At 48.5% G+C, this 17,803-nt stretch overlaps 1 protein-coding gene across 12 annotated transcripts in view; it reads left to right on the forward strand.

The window, feature by feature from the left end:
- LOC111091708 overlaps nucleotides 1-17,803 on the forward strand; it is an 82,817-nt gene that overhangs the window by 19,585 nt on the left and 45,429 nt on the right. For 8 of the 12 annotated variants that reach the window (XR_005376571.1, XR_005376572.1, XR_005376573.1 and 5 more), the window contains one exon: nucleotides 13,729-13,823. Coding sequence is in view for 4 of the 12 variants with exons in the window: in XM_038570021.1 (XP_038425949.1) it covers nucleotides 13,729-13,823 (95 nt within the window). In the remaining 8 variants the exon portion in view is untranslated. The other 4 variants (XR_005376575.1, XM_038570025.1, XM_038570022.1 and 1 more) reach the window with 4 other exon arrangements.

Raw genomic sequence — 17,803 nt, forward strand, 5'->3', positions numbered from 1 at the left:
AATGAGAAGGTGGGACGCCTGGGTGGCTCAACAGTTGAGCGGCTGCCTTTGGCTCAGGGCATGATCCCAGGGTCCTGGGATTGAGTCCCACATCAGGCTCCCTGTGAGGAACCTGCTTCTCCCTCTGTGTCTCTGCCTCTCTGCGTGTCTCTCATGAGTAAATAAATAAAATCTTAAAAAAAAAAAAAAAGAAGGTATAAGTGATAAACACAAAAACAAATAGAATAGGAGAGGGAACAATATTGAGTGAGTGATCAGAGCATTTTTAGAAGCAGGAAAATGGAGGCCAAATAGTAACTAGCTGAGTTAGGAGAAGGGCAGATCTGGAATCTTGGTATTTCTAGAAGGGGACTTCAGAGGAAGCAAGCCAGGGGAAGTGGCAGGTGTGGTAGCAGATGAGACAAGTCTGGGCCGAGAGAGGAGGAACGGTTGACAGTAAAAACAGTCACTCTGCTGGTTTCTTCTCTTGTCACAGACTCTGCAGGAGGCACAGACCCGCAGAGAGGAGGGAGGTGTGGGAACATGGCAGATGCAGACAAATACCTTATGACAGAAATATGAATAAATTAAGTTACATTACAACCAAATGCAATTTGTCCATAATATAACTTACTTTGGATCAGGGAATTAGGTGTTTACTTTTACTTTATGCATTTGATGTGTGTGCTGTATGTGAGTGTATGCATTGTGCGTGTTATGTGTATTGTGTATGTTGTGTGTATTGTGTCTATTGTATGTATGTAGGGTGTATGTTATGTTTGGTGTTTGGTGTGTATTATGTGTATGTGGCATATGTACTGTAGTGTGTGTGTATTGTGTGTGGAGTATGTGGTATAAATGGTGTGTATGTTGTATATGTTGTGTGTGGTGTGTGTATTGTGTCTGTTTTGTGTGTTTGTATGTGGGTGTAGTGTGTGGTTTATGTTGTGGGGGGGTATGTGTGGGTGTGGGTGTGGTATGTGTTGTATATATTGTGTTGTATGTGCTTGTATGTGGATTGTGTGGTGTGTATGTTGTATGCAGTATGTGGGGTATGTTTGCATGTGTGTAAGTTGTGTGTGTGGTGTATATGTATGTAGTGTGTATATTGTGTGGGGTGTGTGTGTGGTGCATGTCGTGTGTGTGTGCGTGGTGAAAGCTCTGTGTGTGCGTGGTGCGAGGCGTGTGTGTGGGTGTGGTATGAGCCGTGTGTGTGTGCGTGCATGGTGCGAGCCGTGTGTGTGTGTGTGTGTGGTGCGAGCCGTGTGTGTGTGTGCATGGTGCCAGCCGTGTGTGTGTGTGTGCAGGTGTGGTGCTAGCCCTGTGTGTGGGTGTGTGTGCGTGGTGCGAAACGTGTGTGTGTGTGTGTGCGTGGTGCGAGCCGTGTGTGTGTGCGTGGTGCGAGCCGTGTGTGTGCACACGTGGTGTGAGCCGTGTGTGTGTGTGCGTGGTGCGAGCCGTGTGTGTGCACACGTGGTGCGAGCCGTGTGTGTGTGCAGGCGTGGTGTGAGCCGCGTGTATGTGCACGTGGTGCGAGCTCTGTGTGTGTGCGGTGCCAGCAGTGTGTGTGTGTGTGTGCAGGTGTGGTGCGAGCCCTGTGTGTGTGTGTGCATGGTGCGAGCCGTGTGTGGGTGGTGTGAGCCGTGTGTGTGTGCGGGTGCGAGCCGTGTGTGTGTGTGTGTGTGTGGTGCAAGCTGTGTGTGTGTGCATGGTGGGAGCCGTGTGTGTGTGTGCATGGGGTGAGCCGTGTGTGTGTGTGTGTGTGGTGCGAGCCTTGTGTGTGGGTGGTGCGAGCCATGTGTGTGTGTGATGCAAGCCGTGTGTGTGTTTGTACAACCTGCGAGCCGTGTGTGTGCGCACATGGTGCGAGCTATATGTGTGTGTGTGTGCGTGGTGCGAGCCGTGTGTGTGTGTGTGTGCGTGGTGCGAGCCGTGTGTGTGTTTGTGCATCCTGCGAGCCATGTGTGTGCACACGTGGTGCAAGCTATGTGTGTGTGTGCGTGGTGCGAAACGTGTGTGTGTGTGTGCGTGGTGCGAGCCGTGTGTGTGTGCGTGGTGCGAGCCGTGTGTGTGCACACGTGGTGTGAGCCGTGTGTGTGTGCGTGGTGCGAGCCGTGTGTGTGCACACGTGGTGTGAGCCGTGTGTGTGTGCGTGGTGCGAGCCGCGTGTGAGTGCACGTGGTGTGAGCTGTGTGTGTGTGTGCGGTGCCAGCCGTGTGTGTGTGTGCAGGTGTGGTGCGAGCCCTGTGTGTGTGTGCATGGTGAGAGCCGTGTGTGTGTGTGTGCGTGGTGCGAGCCCTATGTGTGTGCGTGGTGCGAGCCGCGTGTGTGCGCACGTGGTGCGAGCTGTGTGTGTGTGTGCGTGGTGCCAGCCGTGTGTGTGTGTGTGTGCATGGTGCGGGCTGTGTGTGTGTGTGTGTGCGTGTGTGGTACGAGCCGTGTGTGTGCGTGGTGCGAGCCGTGTGTGTGTGTGTGTGCGGGGTACGGGCCGTGTGTGTGTGTGCGTGCGTGGTACGAGCCATGTGTGTGCGTGGTGCGAGCCGTGTGTGTGTGCATGGTGCCAGCCGTGTGTCTGTGTGTGCGTGGTGCGAGCCCTGTGTGTGCGTGGTGCGAGCCGTGTGTGTATATTTGCATGGTGCGAACCGTGTGTGTGTGCAAGCGTGGTGCAAGCCGTGTGTGTGTGTGTGCGTGGTGCGAACCGTGTGTGAGTGTGCGTGGTGCGAGCCCTGTGTGTGTGCACACGTGGTACGAGCCGTGTGTGTGACTGTGCGTGGTGCGAGCCTTGTGTGTGTGCGTGGTGCCAGCCGTGTGTGTGGTTCCAGCCGTGTGTGTGCGTGGTGCGAGCTGTGTGTGTGTGTGTGTGCGTGGTGCGAGCCGTGTGTGTGTGTGTGCAGGTGCGAGCCGTGTGTGTGTGCATGGTGCCAGCCGTGTGTGTGTGTGCAGGCGTGGTGCAAGCTGTGTGTGTGTGTGTGCGTGGTGCGAGCCTCGTGTGTGCGCACGTGGTGTGAGCTGTGTGTGTGTGAGTGTGCGGTGCCAGCCGTGTGTGTGTGTGTGTGTGCAGGTGTGGTGCTAGCCCTGTGTGTGGGTGTGCATGGTGAGAGCCGTGTGTGTGTGTGTGCGTGGTGCGAGCCCTGTGTGTGTGCGCGTGGTATGAGCCGTGTGTGTGACTGTGCATGGTGCGAGCCTTGTGTGTGTGCGTGGTGCCAGCCGTGTGTGTGTGTGTGTGTGCGTGGTTCCAGCCGTGTGTGTGCGTGGTGCGAGCCCTGTGTGTGTGTGTGTGCGTGGTGCGAGCTGTGTGTGTGTATTTGCGTGGTGCGAGCCGTGTGTGTGTATTTGCGTGGTGCGAGCTGTGTGTGTGTGTGCGGTGCCAGCCGTGTGTGTGTGTGTGTGTGCAGGTGTGGTGCTAGCCCTGTGTGTGGGTGTGCATGGTGAGAGCCGTGTGTGTGTGTGTGTGTGTGGTGCGAGCCCTGTGTGTGTGCGCGCGTGGTATGAGCCGTGTGTGTGACTGTGCATGGTGCGAGCCTTGTGTGTGTGCGTGGTGCCAGCCGTGTGTGTGTGTGTGTGTGTGTGTGCGTGGTTCCAGCCGTGTGTGTGCGTGGTGCGAGCAGTGTGTGTGTGTGCGTGGTGCGAGCCCTGTGTGTGTGTGTGTGCGTGGTGCGAGCTGTGTGTGTGTATTTGCGTGGTGCGAGCCGTGTGTGTGTATTTGCGTGGTGCGAGCCGCGTGTGTGTGCACATGGTGCGAGCTCTGTTTGTGTGTGTGCAGTGCCAGCAGTGTGTGTGTGTGTGTGCATGGTGCGAGCCCTGTGTGTGTGTGTGTGTGTGCGAGCCGTGTCTGTGCATGCGTGGTGCGAGCCGTGTGTGTGTATTTGCGTGGTGCGAGCTGTGTGTGTGTGTGTGTGGTGCGACCATGTGTGTGTCTGTGAGTGGTGCCAGCCGTGTGTGTGCGTGCGTGGTACGAGCCGTGTGTGTGTGCGTTGTGCGAGCCATGTGTGTATGTGTGCAAGTGCGAGCCGTGTGTGTGTGCATGTTGCCAGCCGTGTGTTTGTGTGTGCGTGTTGCTAGCCCTGTGTGTGTGTGTGTGTGTGCCTGGTGTGAGCCCTGTGTGTGTGTGCGTGGTGCGAGCTGTGTGTGTGTATTTGCGTGGTACGAGCTGTGTGTGTGTGTGTGCGTGGTGCAACCATGTGTGTGACTGTGCGTGGTGCGAGCCGTGTGTGTGTGCGTGGTGCCAGCCGTGTGTGTGTGTGTGTGTGCGTGGTGCCAGCCGTGTGCACCCTCCGAGCCGTGCCTCCCTTCCCTCTCCCAGTGTTTCTGCAAGGGCCCCGCTCTCACTTCTGTTTTTCTCAGCGGCAGCGTCCCGTCCTTTCGCCCTGCGGCGTCGCGGTGCCTGGCCCTTCCGTCGCTGCCACCGCTAGCCCCTGGCCCCTGGCTCCTGGCCCCTGGCCCCTGGCCCCGGCCCTTGTCCCCTGGTCCCTGGCCCCTGGCCCCTGCCCCTGGCCCCTGGCCCCTGGCCCTTGTCCCCTGGCCCCTGGCCCCTGCCCCTGGCCCCTGGCCCTTGTCCCCTGGCCCCTGGCCCCTGGCTCCTGGCCCCTGGCCCCTGCCCCTGGCCCCTGGCCCCTGCCCCCGGCCCTTGTCCCCTGGTCCCTGGCCCCTGGCCCCTGCCCCTGGCCCCTGGCCCCGGCCCTTGTCCCCTGGTCCCTGGCCCCTGGCCCCTGCCCCTGGCCCCTGGCCCCTGGCCCTTGTCCCCTGGCCCCTGGCCCCTGCCCCTGGCCCCTGGCCCTTGTCCCCTGGCCCCTGGCCCCTGGCTCCTGGCCCCTGGCCCCTGCCCCTGGCCCCTGGCCCCTGCCCCTGGCCCTGGCCCCTGCCCCTGGCCCCTGGCCCCTGCCCCTGCCCCTGGCCCCTGGCCCCTGCCCCTGGCCCCTGCCCCTGCCCCTGTCCCCGCGGCCGCATCGCCCCGCCGCCCAGCCTGCGCTCCCCGGGGGCTTAGCGCGAGTGCGTGGCCGCCAGCCGTCGTTCTGCTGGGAGTTACCGTGTTTTCTGTGTCCAGCCGTCAGGGTCGTATTTGATCTCACTTCCAGGCCGCAAGGAGAATTCTGTTTATTTCGCCAGATTGCCCGAGAGCGTGGCAGACCTGGGGGCAGTCACCTCCGCGGTCGGGGGGCCGCGGCTCTCCCCAGATGACAGGCCCTGGGGCCGGGCGTCTGAGCCGCGCTGAGCCGTCCAGGGTTTCACTTTATGGAGCTCATCTGCCCGGCAGGTCTGTTGTTTCTCTTTGGCAGTTTTATTTTGAAATAATCTTAGATTTGCCTCAGAGTTGCGCAGATAGTGCTAGAGTTTCTTTTTTCTATTTAGATAACACCTAAATATGTGTGTGTGTGTGTGTGTGTGTGTGTATAATTTAAAGTCATATTTTTATTTAAGGAATTTTACCTGGAATGCCTTCCGCTGCCAATCACCTTAGTTCTGCCAAAGTCAGAATCATAATCTTCAAAATAGCCCTTTTGAAAAGAACTTTTGTTTGGTTCACAGTTGTCAACGTGAGTCCGCAATCCTTTCAGGGGAACTTCTCTGAGGGAGTAAAGGAAACTGAGGCATTCCCAACACTGTAGAGACATCCACAGAAGAAGCCCTGTGGGGATAGACCTCAGCAATAACATAAACGTATTTTTAACTAAAATAGAAACTGTATGTTGTTTTGCAGCTCCTCTTTATTCTTAAATATACGTGGGTATTATTTGTGTCAATAAATACACACCTAGATGATTATTCTTGATGGCTGCAAAGAAAAGACAAGTGGGCCATAATACATTTAGCAGATCTCTTATTTAGGTTGCTTGGGCGTCTGTGCTGTTTATAATTCTTTACTATTTAAAAGAATAGAGTGAACCTGATGTGAAATATTTATATATGTCCCAATGTATTTGCAGAGTGACGATTTCTAGAAGTTACTAAATTAAAGGGGGAACATTTTTTTTTAATTTTTTTTAAATTTATGATAGTCATACAGAGAGAGAGAGAGGCAGAGACACAGGCAGAGGGAGAAGCAGGCTCCATGCACCAGGAGCCTGACATGAGATTCTATCCCGAGTCTCCAGGATCGCGCCGTGGGCCAAAGGCAGGCGCCAAACCGCTGCGCCACCCACGGATCCCAGAGGGGGAACATTTTTAAAGATTTCCAAAGTTCTCGCAAGATCGCCCCGCAAAGCTTTTGTCTTCCCACCAGCTGCACATGAAAGTGTTTGTTTCATTTGACTCCTAACCACGCTGGGCATTCTCTGGTTTATGTTTTCAAACTGGTTGCCACACACTGGGTTTTCCCTTTCCATTAACTTCTATGTGTTTGGTGACTAGTGACAGTGAATGCCTTTTTTTTTTCCCCCTAACGTTCAGTAACTTAGTATCAGATGTTAAGTAAGTGAAACCCTGATGTCTTGGTGAGTGACACAATGCTAGGTGGAGAGGGCATGGTGACCTAGAGGTCACTGGGGAGAGTAGGGCTCTGGTAGCTGGGGTCCCAAGAAACAGTAATAGAAAAATACGGGAGTGGACTTTGGGGAACATTACCAACTGAAGAGCCTCCTTCCGGCCAGCCTGAGTGTGACCCTGGTGAACCCCTGGACCCAGCCCTCCAGCTCTTCTGCACCTCCACCTGCCGGAGGTTACAAGTCATCTGGGAGAATTATACACCGGGCTGGAGGGGTCAGTGATCGCTCATGACCACAAGCCCCACGTGGGCACGCAGCACTCCCTCATGGTTCTGCCACACTCTGCAAAATGTTTCCCACTTTCCTAACACTTCTTGAAATTCTTATATCCCCTCCTCTCCACTTGCCTCTCCACAGAAGAAGCCACTAGCCTTTGACTTCTGAGTAATGAGATGGGCAACCCCTCATCTTTCCTTCCTTCCTTCCTTTCCTTCCTTTCCTTCCCACACCTGTCTGGCCCTACACACTGTTGTAAAAGTGAGACATCCATGCTGTTCTGGAAGGGCAGGCTCCTCCCCATCCCATCTGCCGGTGGTAGGCTTCTGCTGCCTGAGGCTAGTCTGTCTCTGCTAGGTATCACCTCCTGCTTCTGCTTTACAGGCTCATTCCCAGAGGCACCTTAGCACGGGCTGTTTGGTTTCCCATCTTTGGAGCCTGGGTGGCTCAGTGGGTTAAGCATCTGCCTTCCCCTCTGGTCATGATCTCAGGGTCCAGGGATCCCTGCTCAGCAGGGAGTCTGCTTCTCCCTCTGCCCCTCCCCTCTCACTCATGTTCTCTCTCTTTCATTCTCTCTCTCTCTCTCTGTGTCTCAAATAAATAAATAAAATTTTTAAAAGGACCTATAAGGGCACCCAGGTGGTTAATCATCTGCCTTTGGCTCAGGTCATGATCCTGGGGTCTTGAGATCGAGTCCTGCATCAGGGACCCTGCTTCTCCCTCCACCTATGTCTCTGCCTCTCTCTGTGTGTCTTTCATGAATAAATAAATAAAATCTTTTTAAAAAGAGAAAAAGGGCCTATTATTGACCTGTCCTACTCTACTGGTTACAACACCACTGCTCTGCTCTGTCTCATAGCAAAACTTCCTGAAAAATGTTGTCTGTGTGAGCTACTGTAGCTCTTCATTTGAGTAGCTATATTCAATTGATATTTGCTTTTCGCTTTTTAAAACCTGAGATATATTATGAAATAGAGCAGGCCTGTGAGAGTACATAAAACATAAATGTATTGTTTATATGTAAATGTGTTATTTATGCAAATATAAAATAGGTTTAGAATCCTGTGTCTAAACTAGAACATCCACTGTGTGATCAGTTCCTGAATTACATACCCCTGCCCCCATGGAAATAACCACTTTTCTGGTCTCTGTGATAATCATCTCTTTCTTTATGGTTTTCCCAGCATGGTATGTCTTCCCTAAACTACATTATACATTTTCTAGTTTGTCTGCTTTATAGGACATATTATTGTATGCATCCTAAGCTAGTTTTCTTTTTTGTTTTGGGTTTCTTTTTTTATCCCCACAACATTATCGAATTTCTATTGTGTTGATGTGGGAAGCTGAATTATGTTCAAAGTATAGTATGGCATTACATGAATATATTCAAACTATCTTTTATACAGTTAAAGGATATTTATGTTGTTTCCAGTTTTATCCACTTTTATTGCTAATACAAAACATGTTGCTATGAATATTATTGTATGTAACTTACTACAAGAGAATCTCTAGGAATTTACATGGTGGGTAGTAAGTCTCTCCATTCTCAGGCTAACTAGATAGTTCCATTTTCTCCTGAAGGTAGTTATTCAAAGTACATTGCCCAAAGCATTCCAGGAGGATTTCCACTCCTCTGTACTCTTAATAACCTTAGTATAGTCAGACTCCCTGTCGGGAGCCCGATCTCAGGACCCCAGATCACAACCTGACCTGAAGGCAGACACTCAATCACTGAGCCATCCAGGCACCCCAAGCTGTCATTGCTTGCCTAGACACCACGATAGCCTCATAGTTAGTCTCTTGACTTCTGTCTGGCCTTCGTCTGGTCCATTCTGTCTTCCAAAAGCTGAGTGAGTTTCTCCACACACAGATATGATCCTGCTGCCATGACTTTAAATCCTGCAATCGTCCCCACTTTTGACCACAAACCCTCAACAACCTTCCCCACCATGTCTTTGCTTCATCTCCTACCTGTCCCTTCTCTCTGTGAGCATCGGCCATGCAAGCTTCCTGTGGGCTTTGCTCAAGTAACACATACTCTTCCCTCTGAAACACTCTTATACCTTCCTACTTTGCTCCATTAATGCCTGCTCCCATTTCTTATAAAATATGAAAGAGAAGGAAAGAAGTGCAGGGTACATTGAGACACTTAATATATGTTTAATTGGAGCTGCAGAAGTAATGGGGAGGGAAACAGTGAAGAATAAGAGTATCGGGAGACATATTTACTAAGAACTTCCCATAAAGCATCTTCTCCCTCTCTCTCTCTCTCTCTCTCTCTCTCTCTATATATATATATATATATATATATATATATTTTATTTATTTATATTTATATTTATACTTATATTTATATTTATATACACACACACACAAATACCTAATACATACAAACCCCATAAATAAAAAGAAATCCACATCTGGACACATTATAGAAAAACCAGAACAGCAATGACAAAGAGAAAAACATATTTTAAAGAAGAACCAGAAGAAAAAAAGACACATTGTTTTTAATAAAGTAGCAGTTGGAGTTTCAGATGATTCCTCAACAGCAACAAAGGCCAGAGGACAGAGAAGTGGTATTGTCAAGGAATAACCATCACCCTGAAATTGTAGGCCGGTGAAAATATCTTTTAGGAGCAAGGGAGACAGTGGAAACATTTTCAAGGATGGGGAAACTGCCACTGGAAGCCTAAAGGCAGAAAAAAGTGATCAAGATGGAATATTTGAGAGGAAAGAAGAAATGAAGAGCAAAGTGGCAGTACATAACTCAATGGGGAAATGGTGACATAAGAGGATAACAGTGATGCTGGTGGAAAGATATCAAATCTTCTGAGCCGTGTTATTTTCTTGCTGTAGGATGAGGCCATTGATGATTAACTTCAGACCCTACAATGTAAGCATGTGATTGGACTTATAAATTCCAATCTTGGTATTTCAGCTAGACCACCTGCCTCATCTGCATTCAATTGCTAAATTAAAGCTTAGTTGTAAAAGGCAAAATTGTGAAACATGAAGAGAAATATGGAAGATATTTATGGCCTCGAGGTAAGCAAGGATTTTTTTTAAACAAGTCACAAAGACCATTTATTATAAAATACAAGATTGATAAATTGGACTACATTAAAATTAAGGACATTTGTTCATAAAAAGATGCCATAAAGAAGGCATAAATGCAAGACATGAAGTGGCTGAAGTTATGTACAATACATACAATATCATGGATACTACAGGATAAAAAGAACTCTCATTATTCGGTAAGAAAAGACAACAAACTGGTTCTCGCTTCAGCAGCACATACACTAAAAAAAAAAAAAAAAAAAAAAAAGACACAGGGCACCTGGGTATCTCAGTGGTTGAGCATCTGCCTTGGGCTTGGGTTGTGTTCCTGGTGTCCTGGGATTGAGTCCCATATCAGGCTCTCCACAGGGAGCCTGCTTCTCCCTCTGCCTGTGTCTCTGTGCCTCTCTCTCTCTGTCTCTCATGAATAAATAAATAAAACTTTTAATAAAAAAAAAAAAAGAAGAAGAAATGCCAGCTTGTCCTAAAATGCTAGGAGTTGAGATGAAGAGCACGAAGTAGAATGAGAGATATTTAGGAGACAAAAGCCAACATGAATCTGTGTCTTGGAAGTTCTGGCTAGAGAACAGGAAAGTAGCAGAAATAAAGGTCACACTATGACACAGAAAGAGTATGAGAAGTCGTTAGTGTCAGACCGTCTCCCCAGAGAATTTCAAATCAATTCAAAATCTACCTGCATTAGGGAAGTTATCCATGACCTCCAATTTTCCTCGTCCTCCTCACTGTCTAGGTCCCTATTTCCTCTCCCTTCTCTCCTCAGACCTCCACCACTTTTTGTCTCTTCCTCAGGCCCCCATGAGCATCGCTGTCTACTCATGACCATGCTTTCTGGTCCAGAGCAAAGCCAACAGCCGCCCCATCACCGTGGCCACCCACTCTGGTAGGCTGTCTCTCACCCAGTTCCTCCAGATGCCCTATCCGCACCAGGGCCACGCCCTCCACCTGTGCACTGCCTTCTTTCCCCTTTGTCCCCCTCAGCTCTCCTCTCTCTCAGCATCATCGCTTTCGCACTCTATTAGATTATCCCTATCAATATAGAAATACAATGTAATTTTGTTCATTGGAAGAAGACCTCTGAGCCACGTGCCTCCCCAGCCACGACCATCGTCTCTGCTTTCACTTGCTGCTATACTTCTCAGAAGAGGTGTCCATACCCGCTGCTTGCAGTTTTTCACTTCCCGTTCTCTCTTGAATATACTCAGTAGGTAGGCTTGTGCTTCCACCTCACCCTTGGACCCAGTGTCATTAAGGTCATAAGTGATAGTTGTGTTGCTAAATCCACATGGACTGTGGCCAGTGATGGAATGAATGGCCCAGGGATAGAAATCAGTGCCCCTTCCTCACAGTAGAACAAAACCCCGAGCCTCCCTGTGGGACCTGACTGGAGCTTGTCTCCCGTCTCCAGGAAACCACGTTCTTGCTTTGCTTTCTTCCTGCTCTATCCTGCTTCCTGTGCTCCCCTTCTCCCAAGATCACTAAACCAACCTCTTAAACCAAGATCCTCTCCTCAGGCTCTGCTTCTAGCAGCGCAACATAAGACAGCTCCTCTGTGTCCCATCACTGAATGTCCAGGGAAGACTTTCCACATCCGTGTCAGATATTAAATATTCCTACTATCATGATTAACCTTGACCAAGATGTCAGCCTATCACATGTCTGAAATTTGCAAGATTAATTAAGAAGCTCTGCCTGGATCCTTCTGTGTCCCTCACCTAGTTTCAGGCAGATGAGGGTATCTTGCTATTAAAATTTCAACTACCTTCCGGGACAGTTCCCAATAATTAACACAAATCTGGCACATGGAAGGTATTCAATAAATATTTTGAATGAAGGAATTATTTCGCTCAACCTTCTGATGTGCCGAACCCATTTGCCTCATGTTGCCCTGGCTTTAATCTGTACCTTCTGCTGCCCAGGATCTATAAGCTTGAATAGATGCTGACTTCTGCTTCCACAGAAGTGGGACATGAACTAGAAAGACAAAGCTTCTCTTCTCAAAGATAAATAAGCTCCTTGAGAATGCAAAAAAAGCATTTAGTGCAGATGTCTTCTTACAGTAATCTCTTGTGGTTGGGAGGAGCCTTAATGGCCCTTTATTCCAGCCACTTCTTGTTCTAATCTTTCCATCACGTGATGAGGCCTCACAGGCATGGACCCGAGGCAGGCACACAGTGAGATAATAAATATTATTTGAAGCCCCTAAATTTTGAGGTAATGAGTTACTCGACAGAGATATTAAACAGTCTGCAATGAACTGGCGAGATGCTTGCAGCTGCTTCTAGGGAAGCATTTGAATGTAAGAGATAGAAAATCAGAAGGCATTCTGAACAGAAAGTTCAGGAATGGGAAAGAGCAGAGATCTGAGTAAATGAACACTGATTAAAAACCAATGTTAGATTAGAAACTAGTTTTAGGAAAACCAGAGCTATTCCAATGTTGACAAAACAAAAACAAAAACAAAAACAAAAACCAGCCCCTTGACAGCTGAGCAATCTTCATGCCATGTATTCTAAGTTGAAAAACTAACAATGAGAGCCTTGGATTTTGCTTCCCTGGATAAGCACTGTGATTTATTTATAGAACTTAAGTGTTTTCCCGGATAGATACTGTAGTCTTTTAAAAATGCATATTTCTAATACTCATTTAAATGCCTTTTTCCCCCCTCAAATGTATGCAGACTTTTTGCTACAGCTGCACTTTTTCCTATCTGCTGGGCATCAGGGTGTCCCATCTTCCCTATCTGATAGTAGGAGGCCCTTCCCTGATGACCAGGGGAAAATCTTGCAGGAGCCTCATATCTATGGTCTTTTTCTTAAAAGGGTATAAAATAAGAGGATGAGGGAAATACCCTTAATTGGAGTGGATGCGTTGATAACATGTCAAGACACATTACAGACTCAGACTCTTAGAGTGAAAAAATGAGGAAGTATGGTAATCTTGTAAATGAGCTCAGTTTTATTATTTGTAAGCGTTAGGGGCAAAATGATTTCTTTGTTATGATATGGGTTAGGGGTAGTGACAGTATCACAGAAAATAAATCTCTTTGCAACCCATCTTGTTGTAGAGCATGTACTCAGGCTTAAGTTTGGATGAGATGTATGGAAATTGTGCAGGACTCAGGCCTGTTTTCTCTTTGCAAGCTGCCTTGTATCGGGCAGGATATCTGGCATCCCTGGCTCCTGCCCACTCAATGCCAGTAGTTCCCCTTTAATAATTGTAGCAATCAGAAATGCTCCCACCAATTTCCAAAACTGCCTTCTGAGTGGCAGCACCCTCATTGGAAATTACTGCTCTGTTACTTCTTTAAAATTCATCATCAAATCCTGTGGACCCTACTGTCAAAACAAATCCTGCTGTTCATAGTATGTGATTAGTCCTTGAACAAGACTCCACCCTCAGCTCAGGAAAAGAGCATAAGACTAGTCTGAGTCAATCAGTGCATTGTATTTTCCAGGGACAATGGCTAATTTGGGGCACATGAGTCAATTGGAGCCAGTGACACATAAAGGAGATTTAGCCCACCATCTTGGGAAAAGAGACTCTGGTCTTCCCGAGGAATCTGAATGACAGAGGTTGTAGGGTATGGAGCTGCTAGAGTCATTTCGCATCTTTCAGAGCCCATGGTAAAAATCCACACAGTGGAATGCATAGTTGGCTCTGGGTTACCTGTAGATGGTTCTTTCCGTGCTATCACTCCTGCTAGCTTTGAGAAGGAGGAAACTATATTTCTGCTTTATGGTTGGGTTAGGGGGTGCCCAACACCACGGTCCAGGAAGAACTTAGGTATGCAATCTGTGGTCCTGGTGCTTTCATAGAATATTTTTCTTGTACTGTCTCCATCCCTGAACTTGTTATGTATCACTAAGATTCCGTTATGGGAGGGAAGGAATGGCTAGATCAACACACCAGTGCACAAAAACAGTTTGTCAGTCCTAATTACTTTGTTCACTGTCTGTCTCCCTCCCACTAGAATCTAATTTTCATAAAGGACAAGAATTTTCATGTGCTTTGTTCACTGCTGTGTCCCCAGAGCCTAGAACAGTGCCACAGAGAGATGATGAAAAGGTAAGTCTTGGTTACCTGATTTTCTTTTTCTTTTTCTTTTTTTTTTTAAGATTTTAAAAATTTATTTTAGAGACAGAGAAAGAGAGAGTGAGCACATTCGTGCAAGCAAGGAGGAGGGGCAGAGAGAGAGACAAGCAAACTCTGAGCTGAGCCTGGAGCCAATGTGGGACTCATTCTCACGATCCTGACATCATGACCTGAGCTGAAATCAAGAGTTGGACGCTTAACCAACTGAGCTACTACCCAGGCACCTGGGTTTCCTGGTTTTCTGTATTTGCCACCTAAATGCTGTTGATATCCACTCATATTCACTCCCTTTCTGTTTAACTTTTTATTATAGCATATTTCAAATATATATAAAGTAAGGGAAATAGAAATGAGACTCCTTGTGGCCACTACCCAACTTCTCAATTACTGTAGCCAATCCAGTTTCCTGTCTACCTGCCTCCACTCGGCCTCACTGCCCTCTAACTAGATTATAGTAAATAAAATCCCAGGGACTTGCACACACTCCTTTTAGCAACTTCTCTTGTTTCTGGGATACTACTTCCTTGTTATTTTATCTTTCCTTTCTAGCCACTCCTGTTAGTCTCTGATCTCATGGGGAGCTTAGGAGTTGGATGGGTTTTTAGAGTTGTCTCACCTTGAGGTCAGGGGGGTGGGTGTTTGTTATTTCTCTGCACTCCTGGAGCAGTCATGGAGTCAGGCTGCTCCCAGGGAAGGCATGCACTTGGGCGATGCTCTCTTCAGCTGACACAGGGTGGTTCTGCAAGACTGATAGCACCCAAGATTGTCCACTCCTCATTGATACTGTTTCCATTTCAGCCTTAGTTAGTATGGACCATAATTTTCTCCAAAGTTCCAAGAGTCATCCCAGCAGCAGAATGCAACCATCTCTTGGAGTCCTTGCCAGGGTGGCAGACCACCTACAGTAGAAGACAGTATCTGTATAAATAAATTCTCCCTACCAACCTTTGTCTCCTGCCCCCTTTGATCCATCACCCTCAAGACCCAGACCTGTACACCATCTCCAGCGTGGCCAGTCCACCTAGGCTGGACCCTGCCAGCCCTCTTTCCCCTAAGCTGCCCCAGCACTTCCCACCATGTGTTGTCTGCCCCCAACTCTAGTCATTGGTCTGATGGAAGTGACAGTGGCGGTAAAATCTTCGGGAGCCTGTGTGGTCTTACAGTCTGGAGACCTCTCTTCCTCCCTTGATGAGAGAGGATGGGGCCCACGTGGCTCTGCATGGCATTTTTAGGCTTGAGCTAACTCGATGTCCTCATCCAAATTGTAGGATGCCCCTCACCCCAGTGGGGTCTGTGGCCCTGATTAGCAGATCTGCCAGAGCTGGGGGTTCAGATTCTTTGGAGTGCTACTGTCCTCATAATTAGGCTCTGCTCATTATTCTTGGCCTTTTCTGCCCTCTGGTCATGTAGGACCTCCTTAGGTGCTACCCATGAGGCTTTCTAACTTTCATGCCTTGCTTCCAGTGGTGATTCATAACTCTGGGCCTCACAGCCCTGGGCTTCACATATCTTTTTCTAATGTGTCAGTGACTCAGCAAAAGCCACCAGTTTCCTGGTTCTCATGAGTGGCAGCTTTTCAGAGTCTCTCAAAAGCCTGGGTATTGTACCTCCCAACCTACCAGCACATTCCCTCCTCCTTGTATCACATCCCAGTTCCATCACCAATGAAGGTTTGAACGACTGTGCTTCTCCAGAGAGCTGGGAATTGTCAGGGCTTCTCTTACCACCAGGGATGGGTCTTCATTTCCAGCTGGGAGATGGATGATCCAGCTCGGTAATTCAACATGAGAGTCTATTCCTCGGATCCCTCCTGGCACCACCAAGGTCAAGTTCTCTGGGAAGCAGATGTAGAGATGAAGATCTGTGTAAGACCAGTTTATGGAGGAATGACCTTGGTATCTATAGCTATAAAGGAAGGACAGAAGTAACTCTGAGCAGGAGAATCTGAATTTCCTTGTTGAGATCATAAGAAAGGCCTCAACCAGTCCCACTGGGAGTTGGATCTGGGATGGCCTTTCTGAGTGTCCTCCCATAAGGAGGGGCCAGACCCCTACCATCCACCCCCTGCATCGATCAACCATTGGAAGTGGCTGCTATGAACTTGGGCAGTGTGACTGTCTCCACCAAAGGTAGTTCCCAGAGAGGGACTTGGTGAGGAGCCCAGAGCCACCAGCACTCCCAGCAGCTGGGGGGTGATATACCCTACCTGGGCACACTGCAGCAGCCACCATCTCTGAGCTCCTCTTGATCCCAAACACTACTTGCATACTGTGCCTCAACTGCCTGCCCTGCCTCCCCCCGCCCTTCCCCCGCATGCTGCAGACTCTGGCTTCTGACCTCCCATTTCCCACCTCTGATATCAAATCTTTATTCACGCAGGAATCCTTACCGAGCACTTGCAGTGTCCTGCCTAGATTATTTGCTGCTTATACTGTGGTGAACAAAACATAAAGTCCCTGCTGCCATGAAAGTTACAGTTTAGTGGGGAGAGACAGGCAGTAACAATGAAGTAAGGAGCCAGTGAATAGATAAATAAATATTAGGTAGTGGTCATTGCTATGCCAAGGATTAGAATAATATGATGGAGTGCTGATGGGGCTGATTTGTAGTGCTACCAGCTGCCTGACTGAATACCACCACAGGCTTCCCATTGTCTTCTGGGTGCAGTTCAGACTCTAGTTTGGCACAGAAGACTCCCATGGGGACAAGTTTTGGGCCCCCTGTGAGGACCGGGTTGGGGGTTCTTCTGGCCCGTTGGATTCAGGCATTTGGGTGGTAGGCTTTTCCTGGAGGGTGAGTCTGTCTGCCCTGTGTATCTCCTTCCCCATCTCCTCTTCCTTCCCTTGTCCTCCCAGGATCCCCAGGGCTGGAACAATATTGCTTATGAGCCAAAGCGACAAAAGCCAGCTGCCTCAGCAGGTTTATTCTTATCAGTGATTGAACCCAGACAATTAACAATCCATTTCAATGGTGACTTTTGCCATTATTTTGGGGAAATGCTGAATGGGACATGGCTTCGGGGAGGAGAGATTCTCTTTTAAACATGAAGATGCAGTGCTCATTTCTACCAAGCCTGTCACAGGGGCTTGGTCTGTCACCCCCATGCTTTGAACTTTCCCCTCCTCACCCAGCACCTCATCTCTAATCCCTGTCACTGAGGTCATCGAAGGAGCCCATGTTGAGTACAAAAACTGAACAAAGCCAAAACGCAACCAAGCATGTTATCAGTAATGGGGGTCCATGTCACAGCTGGTAATTCCTCAATGCTCACTGTTCTCATCAGGAACTGAAACTTCATTCCCCTGCACCCCTGGCTGGGGAGCACCCATGAAGGAGGGAGCAGAGATCCCCCTTACTCAGAAACAAGCTCCTGGCCATCTTGCTTTGTTTATCAGGGCTCCTCTTCATTCATCTGAAAAAATCGGTGAGAGTCCCTTAGTATCCCTGATGTCCAGCCAGAGCTCTTCCTCTTCCCCTGGCCTCCTCTTTTCCCTTGATTTGGGCAATTGTATTCACTACCTTTCCTGCACTTTCCCTGCTCCCTTCCGCTGATCTGGGTCACTAGTTAGCCTCACCTCCCCCTAGTGGCAAGTTGGATAAATCACCCGCTGGAGCGAGGCTCCCAGGAGCCCGACTCACCTGCTCTACTGCAGACGGCAAAGATAGTACAACACAAGATAAGCATTTATCACTCAGGGGAGGTTCGACTTTTATCTTCACCCCTACAGACAGTCCGATCGGAAATAGTGAGACATTGACCTTTTCTTAATTGATGTAATTAGACATACAGAAAATTACAACTATATAAATCAGACCTTGTAACGTATACTGTCAAGCCTGAGATGTTTTTTCTCTTATTATACATAAAGTATAATTGATGAAAAGTAAAAAAAAAAATTCTAATTGGAATGTTTATATAAGAATTGCAGTATAAATGAAGTAGATTCCATAAG

Source organism: Canis lupus, chromosome 22 (assembly GCF_011100685.1).
Source record: "Canis lupus familiaris isolate Mischka breed German Shepherd chromosome 22, alternate assembly UU_Cfam_GSD_1.0, whole genome shotgun sequence".
Lineage (NCBI taxonomy): Eukaryota > Metazoa > Chordata > Mammalia > Carnivora > Canidae > Canis > Canis lupus.